Here is a 13,265-nt window from a genome sequence, read left to right on the forward strand (position 1 = left end):
TCTCCCATGTCCACCGTCTCTGCTATACCTCCAGTTGTGTGGTAGCTTCTCAACGCGGTGGAGCGGGTTATGGTGTGAACGTGGTGGAGCAGATGAAGTGATGGTGTTAACGTGGTGCAGTGATGGTGTTAACGTGGTGCAGGGATGGTGTTAAACGTGGTTGAGTAGATGTAGTGATGGTGCTAATGCTAACATGGTGCAGTGATGGTGTTAACGTGGGGGAGCAGATGAAGTGCGGTGTAGTGATGGTGTTCACGTGGTGTAGTGATGGTGGTAACGTGGTGTGGTGATGGTGTTAACGTGGTGGAGCAGATGTAGTGATGGTGTTAACGTGGTGTAGTGATGGTGGTAACGTGGTGTGGTGATGGTGTTAACGTGGTGGAGCAGATGTAGTGATGGTGTTAACGTGGTGGAGCAGATGTAGTGATGGTGTTAACGTGGTGTAGTGATGGTGTTTACGTGGTAGAGCAGATTTAGTGATGGTGTTCACGTGGTGTAGTGATGGTGTTAACGTGGTGTTGTAATGGTGTCACCACGGCGACCAGGTGATGGTGTCACCGCGGCGACCAGGTGACTGGTGTCACCGCGGCGACCAGGTGACTGGGTCTGGTGGATCTGCTTCTCCTCTGATAAGTAGAGATGACAAGCCATTTGGTGCCTGATCGGAAACAGACTCGGGACGGACTGTTGAAGGGGTCGCGACCCCTGCTGAGCCAACCCCGGGGGGTGTGAGGATAGGGAGGGAGGGGGGGAGGGAGGGGGGAGACGGTGAACCGTGACACGTGACACGCGTGATATCCCCCGACGTGACGACCTGTCAGCCCTCCATCCTGCTGCTGCTGCCGCCGTGTGTGTGTGTGTGTGTGTGTGTGTGTGTGTGTGTGTGTGTGTGTGTGTGTGTGTGTGTGTGTGTGTGTGTGTGACCAATGTAGCTCCTGCGCTCTAACACACGCATCAAAACACATCGCTTCACTGGCCGATCCTCTCTCTCTCTCTCTCTCCCTCTCTCTCTCTCTCTCTCTCTCTCTCCTCTCTCTCTCTCTCTCTCTCTCTCCTTCTCTCGCTCTCTCTCTCTCTCACTCAGATGTCTGTGTCACATGGATGTGGCGGTTTCCGTGACAATAACCATGAAACCCTCATGAAATGGATTTGAAGAGATTGAGTGCACGCACCATACACACATAAACACACACACAGAGACACACACACACACACACACACACACACACACACACACACACACACACACACACACACACACACACACACATAGGCACACTCACACAGCCACACACACACAGCCGCACACAGGCACCCTCACAATGCCAGGATATTAACCAGAAGTAGAGAGAGGGAGAACTACCCTCACTGTCTCCTACAGAGCCGCTTTCACATCCCTACGTTAAAGCCCTCCAGTCTGTCTGGACCTCCTCTCCCCTCACCCCCCAGAAGAACCCTGGGCTAGTCCTCAGAACCAGACCTCCTCTCCCCTCACCCCCCAGCAGAACCCTGGGCTAGTCCTCAGAACCAGACCTCCTCTCCCCTCACCCCCCAGCAGAACCCTGGGCTAGTCCTCAGAACCAGACCTCCTAGCCATCCTTTCTTTTATTTTTTTGGTGTTTGTCCTTGGGTTATTTCCTGTATTTGCTGTGGCGCATAATTCCTTATTGCGATGATAGGCTGTGTGTCTGTACACATGCAATGTGTGTTTGTTTATATACTTGCAGTGTGTCTTGCCATTGTACATGCAGTGTGTGTTACCGTTAGACTTGCAGTTTGTGTACACTTCCAGTGTGTGTTGTCTGTACACTTGCAGTGTGTGTAATCTGTACACTTGCAGTGTGTGTTGTCTTTACACTTGCAGTGTGTGTGTCTGTACACATGCAGTGTGTTTGTATCTGTACACATGCAGTGTGTGTTGTCTGTACACATTCAGTGTGTGTGTCAGTGTGTATGTTGTCATCTGTACACATGGAGTATCGACTTACTGTCGAACTATCTGTTCAGCCCTCTGCTACAAAGAGGGTTGTTTTTGTTAAGGCGCTTTATAAATAAACTGGAGCACACAAACACACACAGATTCACACACACACACACACACACACACACACACACACACACAAACACACACACACACACACACACACACACACACACACACACACACACAGGAAAACACAGCGCACAAATGCTCACACACACACGCACACACACGGGAGACAACGGCGAGTGCACCCAGACAAACACACGGAGACATAACTAAAGTGGACTATAGATATGAGTCCTAAACAATCCCCCGCCCCTCAGAGCTGATAGTTGGCTTCACGCGACCCCCCCCCCTAACCCCCCCGCTCCTGCTCCAATCAATACACCCCCCCTCTTAATAACTCCACTAATCTATATCTCTTTGTCTCCTTTCTTCCGTCTCGCCCACTCCTCTCTCTTTCTCCAAACCGCATTAAGCCACTGCTCGTTTTCTCCGAGGTAACGAATGCAAAATGACCTACATGTTGGCGTGGCACGAGGCAGGGCGACAATGGGCCACGCCGCCGAGAGGGACGCATCGATTCAGAGCCCTGATTGTTCCCGTTTCACTTTTGCCATCTTTTTATGAGTTTGGACAAAGGCGGGGAGTGAGCAGAGAGTGTTTCTCTGGGCGCTACGGCAACACAACACAAGACGCCAGCCCGGCGCCCGGACGCTTTCACAACGTGACATAAAAGCAATCAGTAACGCCGGTGTGGGTCACGGGCCGCGGGCGGCGGGGAGAGCGAGGCCTGCGTCTTTTGTGCGTCCGTAAAACTGCACCGCTGAAAGGAGGGAGAGAGAGTAAGTGTTTGAGAGAGCGAGTAAGGGCGCGAGTGTCTGTTAGAGAGAGAGCCGCTCGGTGTTTATCAGAAAGGATCGTCTTTTCCCTCCCGCTCGTCTTTCTGCTTCCTGTGACCCCTGACCCCAGGAGCAGGGCTTCCCGCTCTTTTGCCGCTCGAAGCGCCGTGTGCCGAGTACCTGCGGTAGCCAACCACTCACTCTCCAACCAAACCATCCCCTTCCCCTTCCTCCTCCTCCTACTCCTTCCTCCTCCTCCTCTTCCTCCTACTCCTACTCCTTCTTCCTCCTTCCTCCTCTTCCCCTTCCTCTTCTTCCTCCCCCTCCTTTCTCCTCCTTTTCTTCCTCCTCCTATTCCACTTCCTTCTTCTCTCACTCCACCTTCCTCCTCCTCCTCCTCCTCTTCCTCTCTCAAAGCTATTTCACCACTCAGTGTATTTTCTGATGCATCTGCATGAGCTAGGCCGAGGCTGCAGGGAGGTGCTGCCTGGTGGTGCTGTGGGTGGTGTTGTTACGGATGGTGTTGCGGGCGGTGCTGTTCTGCATGCTGGTGCTGTTGGGAAGTGGTTTTGTTGGGAGGTGGTGCTGCGGGTGGTGGTGTAGGGAAGTGGTGCTTCGGGCGGTGTTGTTGGGAGGTGTTGCTGTGGCCGTTGCTGTTGGGCGGCGCTGTCCTGCCTGGTGTTGTTGCGGGTGGTGCTGTGGGCGGTGCTGTGTTTCCCTTCACAGCGTAGCGTGTGGAGCACTGACTCCGCCCCCGCTAGCGCCTCGCTGTAGCGTTGTGTTTCACAGCGGCGCGGCGCCAACGTAGGTGGGACATGTTTACCACGAACGCCAAACGCCAACGGCGCCAAAACAGAGCGGCGGGCCAGTTAGTATTCACAAGGCGGGGCCGAGGCGGGCCAGGCGCGAAGGCTGTGTGAAGACGTGTTGGAGGACAGGAAGCGCACAACTTCCAGCCGCTAAACACACTCCTTCCTCTGTCTGTGTGTGGGTGTTCTGTGTTTGTTTCTGTCTGTTCCCTGCGTGTTTATGTGTGTGTGTGTGTGTGTGTGTGTGTGTGTGGTGTGTGTGTGTGTGTGTTTGTGTGTGGTGTGTGTGTGTGTGTGTGTGTGTGTGTGTGTGTGTGTGTGTGTGTGTGTGTGTGTGTGTGCTCCAGGTGCGGACCCCGTCCCGCGGCAGCAGGGCGTGGAGGCGCTGGTGGCTGCAGACCCGTGTGAGTCGGACCACGCGGCGCTCTTCACCACACTGCAGAGACTCACCCTCCGCCACCGCATGGACGACTCCTACTCCTGCCTGGTAGGACCCCCGCTGTGACCCCCGACCGGACCCGGTGCCAGGACCCGGGTCTGATCCTAGCCAAAAGGTCCTAAAGGGACCGTCTCTCTGGGTCTCAGGTCCTATCAGGACCGGACCTCTCTGGGTCTCAGGTCCTATCAGGACCGGACTCTCTGGGTCTCAGGTCCTAAAGGGACCGTCTCTCTGGGTTTCAGGTCCTAACAGGACCGGACTCTCTGAGTCTATTGGAACACCAGAACGCACTGGTGGGCCCACAAATGGAAACCAGCTAGCTATTTTACTTGACCATATATTTGGTTAGAATATAGTTAGCTCTTAACTTTAATATGTAATATGTTAGCCTAGCCCAGTTGGCTCTTCTACTTTGCTATATTTTTGGTTAGCCTAGCCTTGTTAGCTCTTTTATCTTACTTTATATTCTGTTAGCCTAGCCTAGTTAGCTCTCTTATTGTACTCTCCACACTGTTGGCATGGCCTGTTTAGCATAGTGTTAGCCCGGCCTGGTCAGCGGGATAATGGGGCTGCGGGCTGCGTGGGAGACGACAGATGTCTGATGTTCTCTCTCACACAAATCGAAGGGATGAACGGGCTAATCAATACCGTCCCAAACAAGACCCTGACCCCAGCCTGACTAGGGTTCACTGCTGCAGGGGAGGGGCGCCAGGGTGAGGGAGGAGGGGCCAGGGTGAGGGAAGGAGGGCCAGGAGGGCCTCTGCTGTGGATGGGGGGACACAGACACAGGGACACCCAATAACTGAAGAATCCAGTACTCAGAAACAATCTAGGCCTAATGCAAGGGGTAGTACTTCACAGAGTACAACAAGTGTTAGAACTTCAGAGTATTACATGTGTTAGTACTTCAGAGTATAACATGTGTTAGTGCTTCCCAGAGTACTAACATTGTAGTACTCTTTGAAGTACTAAGACTTGTAGTACTCTGGGAAGTATTAACACTTGAAGTCTTAGTACTTCAAAGACTACTACAATTGTTAGTACTTCAGAGTACTACATATGTTAGTACTTCCCAGAGGGCTACAGGTGTTAGTACTTCTGAGAGCTTTACCAGTGTTGCTACTTCAAAGATATGAATCTGTATTTATAATCAGCATTAGTTTCATAATGCCCTACAACACAGCAGTGAAATAATTTTATAAATAAAGACTTTATGAATAAAGAATTTTATGAATAAGGAATAAAGAGGTTTTAATAAGGAATGCAATCTTGGTATTATGAGAAATTAAGATATTCGTATTAAGCTAATTGGAAAGAACAATGGAGAGGATCAAAGTAGAGACTTGTTGATAAAAGTGAATTAGTTTAGCCAACGGGGCAAGAGGACCATGAGTCACGGATTCTGATTGGCTTATCAGTGGGGAAGGATGCAAGGCAAAGTTAGGTTATCTAGCGCAAATTTTTATTTAGCCAATTAACCAGTTATGATGATTAATGATTATGTTGCTGGTTCAGGTTAGCTAGTTCTGACGGGCTGGTTTACATTAGATAGTTATGGCAAGATGGTTCAGGTTAGCTGGTTTGGGTAAGCAGCTTCAGGTTAGCTGGTTCAGGTTAGCTGGTTTGGTTAGCTTGTTAAGGTGAGGTAGTTCAGGTTAGCAGCTCCAGGTTAGCTGGTTTGGTTAGCAGGTTCAGGTTAGCTGGTTTGGTTAGGTAGTTTGGTGAGCTGGTTAAGGCGAGCTAGATTGGAGAGCTGGTTTGGCGAACTAGATTGGTTAGCTGGTTTGATTAGCAGGTTCAGGTTAGCTGGTTTGGTTAGGTAGTTTGGTGAGCTGGTTAAGGTGAGCTAGATTGGTGAGCTGGTTTGGCGAACTGGTTTGGTTAGCTGGTTTGATTAGCTGGTTCAGGTTAGCTGGTTTGGTGTGCTGGTTTGGATAGCTGGTTTGGTGAGCTGGTTTGGTGAGCTGGTTTGGTTAGCTGGTTCCGGCTAGCTGACTGCACGCTCCCTGACAGCGCTACATGCGCAACTGGCAGCACTAACGAGGCAGCCAGCTCGTTAGGCTCTAATTGAGCGGACGCAGCCAAGTCCGGAGCTCGCCATCTGTTTGTCGCAGACGAACATCTTGTCTGTTGACGCCGCGCTGGTGTGATATTAATAGCTCCTCGCTCCCGGAGACGAGGAGACAGAAGACGAATAAATGAACAAGCTGAAGCCAGCGATGACAGGCGAGGCAGGAGGCTGTTCTCCTCAGAACAACAACGCCGTCCTCGTCCAGACCGCAGCGTGAAGAACGCGGCGAGCGGGACCTCAGAGAGCAGCTCGGCCTCCTCAGACCTGCCCCTCCTCAGACCGGCTCCTCCTCGACCTGCTCCTCCTCAAACCTGCTCCTCCATAGACCCGGGCCTTAGGATGAGCCGGTCTGAGGAGGACTGGGCAGGCCCTGGTCTGCCCGGCCCTGAGGAGGAAACAGACGATATGTTATTCTAACTCCCGTACGCGGGCTCGGGGCGAGCCCATAGGCGTGAACGGCGTAGCCCACATGAAACAGAGCGAGGGCCGGGGCGGGCGGCTGGAGTCTGATGGCGGACTACTCCGCTCCGCCGTTGGACTAGAGGAGGAAATAAGGGTTTGAACGCGCGGGAATGTAGATCTTTAACGAGGGGGATAAGGATGCGGTTTGTCAGTTGTCTTAAAGCATGAGTAGGGGGGTGGGGGGAATCACAGCCAAGGTGCTAATGTGCTAATGTTGCTTCCACCAGGAATCTTAATTAGCCTTGTAAGTTTCATGCCTAATTTAGTGATTACCGGCGCGATGGGTTGACTAATGAAGATCCCTCCGTTTCTCACCTTATTGTCTCCCAAGCGCCTGCCAGACCCCCCCCCCCCGCTTCCTCCCTCCCTCCCCCTCTCTCCCGACGCATTTAATGTTGACGGGTTAACCTCTGACCCCCGCGGTTTAAATGCTGGAACGAGATTATTCCTGCAACAACTTCTTTTTTTTTTTCAGTTTTCTCTTCTTTTGCCCCCCCGAGGTGTCGGAAACCGTTCAGTGTAACGCTCCAATAAATAACTGGAAACCATCTCTCTCTCTCTCTCTCTCTCTCTCTCTCTCTCTCTCTCTCTGTCCCTCTCTCTCTCTGTCTCTGTCTCTTTCTTTCTCTCTCTCTGTCTCTCATATATATTTATTTAATATTTATATATATTCAATATTAATAATATTCTTAAATATTGAAGTGTGTGTATTGATATATACTATGCATTTGTTGAAATGGAAAGATCAGTTTAACATGTATGAGTGTGTTTCTGTCTGTATATGTGTTTGTCTGCATATGTGTCTTTGAGTGTGTGTGCACGGGTATGTCTGTCTTTGTGCACGGGTTGTGTGTGTGTGTGTATATATACGTGTGTTTACGTCTGTATATGTGTGTGTCTGTATACGTGTATGTGTATCGCTATACGTGTGTGTGTGTGTGTATGTGTCTGTGTATGTGTGCTTGTGTGCATACATGTGTGTGTGTATTTTTATGTGTGTATTAATATCTGTGTCTGTGTGTTTTTATTTTAATGTGTTTGTGTATTTTAATGTGTGTGTATGTGTGTGTGTTTCTATAATGTGTGTTGGTGTGTGTTTGTATAACAATGTGTGTTGGTGTGTATTTTAATGTGTGTATTAATGTGTGTGTATTTGTATGTCTGTATTAACGTGTGTGTGTGTGTGTGTGCGCGTGTGCGTGTGCGTGTGTGTGTACGCGTGCGTGCGTGTGTGCAGGGCTGGTTCAGCCCCGGCCAGGTGTTTGTGTTAGATGAGTACTGCGCGCGCTACGGCGTGCGTGGCTGCCAGCGCCACCTCACCTACCTGACGGAGCTGATGGAGTATGCAGAGAGCAGCTCGCTGGTGGACCCCACCCTGCTGCACTACAGCTACGCCTTCTGCTCCTCCCACATCCACGGCAACCGGTAACACGATGCACACACACACACGCAACCGGTAACACACACACACACACACGGGAACCGGTAACACACACACAGACGGCTACCGGTAAAACCGAGCACACACGCACGCACACCCGCATGAGCGCACGCATGCACACACACACACACACACACACACACACACACACACACACACACACACACACACACACACACACACACACACACACACACACACACACACACACACACACGGCAACTGGAAAAACACACGCACACAGAAACACACACACGGCAACTGGTAACACGAACGCACGGCAACCGGTAACACACATGCACACACACACACACGCAAACACGCAGACACACAGACACGCACACACGTATATATAGATATATATCTATAGATAGATAAATATATCTACATTTATATATAGATATATCTATTGATAAATAGATATCGATATGTATACATTTATATATAGAGATATCTAGAGATCGATAGTTGGATATATCTACAGATAGATAATTAAATCTAGATTTATTTAGATTATTTATTTAGATTGATTATTTTATTTAAATGTACTGTATTTACAGACAGACTTAGATATAGATATATCTTCAGATAGATGTAGACAGATCGATTTTGAACCATTTTTATTCTTGAAAATAAATCACGAATTTCCGAACTTGAACTTGCTCCCTGCATTTGCAGGAGCTGAGCAGGGATTGGCTGGGTTGAGCAGAGCTGTGTTCCTATTGGCTCTCTGTAATGTTGCTTGTTGCTAAATGTGTGTGATGGAACGTGTGAACCCTCAGGAGGAAGTGTTAGAAAGCCTCCCGTGATTATTTCCTCCGTACGCCAGCTCAGAGTCAGCCTCATAACAGATTCAGTCGTCCAGCAGTAATATTATCATACTTCTTCTTTAAGACAAGTCACACTTTAAGTTGAGTGACTGATCTTTCTTTAACTGGATTCAGAACTTCTCAAATAAGTCAAAAAAATACATTTGACAAAATAAGAACCAGAAGGTAAATGAAGCCAAAAACAAACAGCTGGTCTGCTGTTAGGGCTGTTAAGTCTTCATCCAGGAATAGATGAGAGGACCAACACGAGGTGTCCACCTCCAGCCCTCCACCAGTGATCTGTTAGGAATGAATATTTATATCGTTGGAACTTCAGCTTCTGCACGACAACTGAACAGATCACTTCTAGGAACAACAATTACAAGCCTTTGCGTTTTCGATGATCTCAAGTTATTTTCTTTGCAAGACATGCAGATCAATAACAATTAAAACATAGAAAAATGGAATTAATGATGCTCAGAAATGAGGTTACAAAGTTGTGTTCACATCGGGAGCATAAACACTATCATGGTTGGTTGGTGTGATCTGGTGATTCTACCATCAGGTGACCTGGTGATCTCATGTAAAAACTGACAACATGCTTCCATTTACAAAATTAACAAGAGGTTTAAGATTTATCATTTTACATTTCACAATATTTATAATTGACTTTGGAGAGAGCAAGGGAGAGGTAGAGCCTAGCCCAGCGATAGCCACTTGTGAGCAGTCTAAGTTCTGCATTACCCTGCACTTGTACTGTGTTGCGCTAATCACTAGCATCTGTGCCTGAGCTCTTTGTCTCCTCATTTAGCCAATTAGAGAGCAGGATGGTTCATTTAGCCAATTAGAGAGCAGGATGGTTCACCTAACAAAGGGGGGGGGTTGGCTTTTTGTCAGTTGAGAAGATCTGTCCACCCCTAAACATGAACATCTGCATACACAACTGCTGTTATTACCATGGAGGCATTCAGTAGAGCCTTCAATCCACTGTACAGTAAGGAGCAGGTAGGGGTTAGACAGTAGAGAGACAGGTCAATAAGGAACAGTTAGGGGTTAGACAGTACAGAGACAGGTCATTAAGGAGCAGGTAGGGGTTAGACAGTAAAGAGACATGTCATTAAGGAGCAGCTAGGGGTTAGACAGTACAGAGACAGGTCATTAAGGAGCAGGTAGGGGTTAGACAGTAGAGAGACAGGTCATTAAGGAGCAGGTAGGGGTTAGACAGTACAGAGACAGGTCATTAAGGAACAGGTCGTGGTTAGGCAGTACGGAGACAGGTCATTAAGGAGCAGGTAGGGGTCAGAGGTCATCTTGCTGTAGGATGACTACAGGTTGAATGTGGACATTGGGGATTGAACCCAGAACCTTTTAAGCTTGGTCTTAAACACCCTGACGACTAGACTATCATGATATACCATATAGTCCTGGTTCTACTGTGTGTGAGCGTGCACTTGTGTGTGTGTGTGTGTGTGTGTGTGTGTGTGTGTGTGTGTGTGTGTGTGTGTGTGTGTATCCAGGTGTGTGATCCTCCCCTCAGGGCAGGGCTCCGTCTCCTCTCACCTGTCAGCTCCCATCCTTCCAGAGCCTCTCCGTCCAGATCGCACACACACAGGATGTGACACGCACACACAGGATGTGACAGGAGCGCTTTACTCCCCCCCCTCCCCCGCCACCAACCCACCCCGTCACCTGCCAATCACACCCCGACCCCCTCCCTGCGCGTCTCATCGCTCTGAGCGCCCGGACGGAACCCGGCGACAGAACCACCTCCACCTCCTCCTCTACCTCCTCCTCCACCTCCTCATCCTCCACCTCCTCCTCCACCTCCTCCTCCACATCATCCTCCACCTCCTCATCCTCCACCGCCTCCTCCACCTCCTCCTCCACCTCCTCCTCTACCTCCTCCTCCACCTCCTCATCCTCCACCTCCTCCTCTACCTCCTCCTCCACATCATCCTCCACCTCCTCATCCGCCACCTTGTCCTCCACCCTCCACCTCCACTTCGTCCTACTCCCAACCCTACACCTATGTTCTAGATTGACTCTGTAACCCTACCTCCTAACCCTACCTTCTAACCCTACCGCCTAACCCTACCTCCTAGCCCTACCTCCTAACCCTACTGCCAGGACACACGGGCGCAGTGCCAAGTTAGGCGTGCGAGTGTGTGTGTGTGTGTGTGTGTGTGTGTGTGTGTGTGTGTGTGTGTGTGTGTGTGTGTGTGTGTGTGTGTGTGTGTGTGTGTGTGTGTGTGTGTGTGTGTGTGTGTGTGTGTGTGTGTGTGTGTGCTTGGTGGTGTGTGTGTGTGTGTGCATGACGCTGGGCAGTGTGTGTGTGTTGAGGTGTGTTCCTGTATGCCTGGCTCTCTGTGTGTGTGCCTGGTTGTGTGTGCGCTCCTGTGTGCATGGCTTTGTTTGTGCGTGGCTGTGTGTGGGTGTTGGTGTGTGCAATGCCTGTATAGGTGGCAGTGTGTGCGTGCCGTTGTGTGTGTGTGTGTGTGTGTGTGTGTGTGTGTGTCTGTGTGTGCGTGTCGCTGCGCTGCATCGCTTCATTTAGCAGCAACAATGTGTCTGAGATGGCGACACAGCTGCTGCCCGCAGCGTGCAGCAGCGATGCAGACAGGCCCACACTCTCCTAAAGCACTTTATTAACCCGCCGGTTAACTAGTGGACACACGGACCCACACTCTCCTAAAGCACTTTATTAACCCGCCGGTTAACTAGTGGACACACGGACCCACACTCTCCTAAAGCACTTTATTAACCCGCCGGTTAACTAGTGGACACACGGACCCACACTCTCCTAAAGCACTTTATTAACCCGCCGGTTAACTACCGGACACACAGACCCACACTCTCCTAAAGCACTTTATTAACCCACCGGTTAACTAGTGGACACACGGACCCACACTCTCCTAAAGCACTTTATTAACCCACCGGTTAACTAGTGGACACACGGACCCACACTCTCTAGAAGCACTTTATTAACCCGCCGGTCAACTTTTGGAAAGGAGCAGGGAGTAAAGACTAAAACATTCAAATCAGAAGCACACAGAACACGGCTGTAGACAAAACAAGAGTAGCGGCTCGTGTCAACAGCGCAGACATGATGGACGCTATTGGCAGTGCACGGCATGTTATTGACACACAGAGTGTGGAGTTGTGAAAGAGGCTGCGCTGGTTATTTCTCTCTCTGACGTTATGGCAGCCCCTGGCCGGCGGCCAGCCCGCCACCCATGAGTGTACGGAGCGAGATCCTCCAGAAAGGCCTCAGTCAAGACGAGGCACCGGGAGCGGAGGGCTGTCGCTGGGCGGCTGAGAACGGCCGAGGAGCAGACCTGGGCTTTGTGAGCTTTGTGCGTCGGTAACGAGGACGCGGGTCAAGGTTGGAGTGTGTGAAGTGTGGGATTAGGAGACAAAAGGGCTTGTTCTGCTGTCCTCGTTGTATTCAGGCCCCACTCTCCTTTCAGCGCACATGAAAGCCCCGGCCCCACCTCCTCCACCAGCCCCTGCTCCTCCCGGGTTAACTGGTGCTCGCTGAGGGGGGAGGGGGGGGGGGGGAGAGGGGGGAGTGACAGATTGAGGGAACAAGAGATGGGAGGTGTAGGAGTTCTGCTAACTAGCCTCCTCTCCAGGCCTTTTGGCTGTAGAGGACAGCGAGGAGGACCCCTGATGTTGGACACACAAAACAGAGCCCCCCCTTTGCCCGCGGGGGGAGACCCCTCCGAGGCCGAGGGGAGATCCCTCTGAGGCCGAGGGGAGATCCCTCTGAGGCCGAGGGGAGACCCCTCTGAGGCCGGGGGCTCTGAGTGGAGGAGGGTTCATCATGAGGTGGTTGTTATCAGCGGTTGTGAATATGATTATTAGGGGGAGGTGAAAGTTGGCCTGATGAGAGGCCATCAGAAGAGCTCCATCACCTCCACACACCGATCCACCTTCCATCTCCTACACCGGTCCACCCTCCTCTCCTCCGACCCCCGCTCCGGCGCGTCATGGCGCTTTGTGGGCCTGTCACAGAGGTCTCACAAGAGGTGCGTTTGTTTTGCGGCGGTGTTCTCATCAGGGCTAAGCTCTCACAAGAGGTGTGGGTTTGTTTCTGCTGCGGGCGTCGCAGCCAATGGGAGGCGTTTAAGGAGAAGAACGAGTCATTAACAACCCCCTCGCGCCGCGTTGGAGAGGCCACTTCATTCTTTAGACGCCTCGGAAGTCAAGGCTGCTGGCGCAGGGGGCTGATTGCATTTTCCCTTCCTGCCAGAGTGCTATTGAGGATCTGGGAGGGGCCTTAATGAAGCTCTCCTCCATCAGCTACTCTTTGTGTTCCCTCCGGAGTCACTGCGCTCACTCTCACCACACTCACTCTTAAAGCACTCACTCTCACCAGACTCACTCTCACCACGCTCACTCTCACCAC

General features: G+C 50.9%; 1 protein-coding gene across 1 annotated transcript in view; it reads left to right on the top strand.

Annotated features, from left to right (window-relative positions):
* cadps2 (Ca++-dependent secretion activator 2) overlaps positions 1-13,265 on the top strand; it is a 55,565-nt gene that overhangs the window by 20,702 nt on the left and 21,598 nt on the right. Inside the window, 2 exon segments of the mRNA XM_056598142.1 lie at positions 3,983-4,122; positions 7,845-8,032. Of these exon segments, the coding sequence (XP_056454117.1) occupies positions 3,983-4,122; positions 7,845-8,032 (328 nt within the window).

The sequence above is a fragment of the Gadus chalcogrammus genome, chromosome 9 (assembly GCF_026213295.1).
Source record: "Gadus chalcogrammus isolate NIFS_2021 chromosome 9, NIFS_Gcha_1.0, whole genome shotgun sequence".
In the NCBI taxonomy this organism is placed as follows: Eukaryota; Metazoa; Chordata; class Actinopteri; order Gadiformes; family Gadidae; genus Gadus; species Gadus chalcogrammus.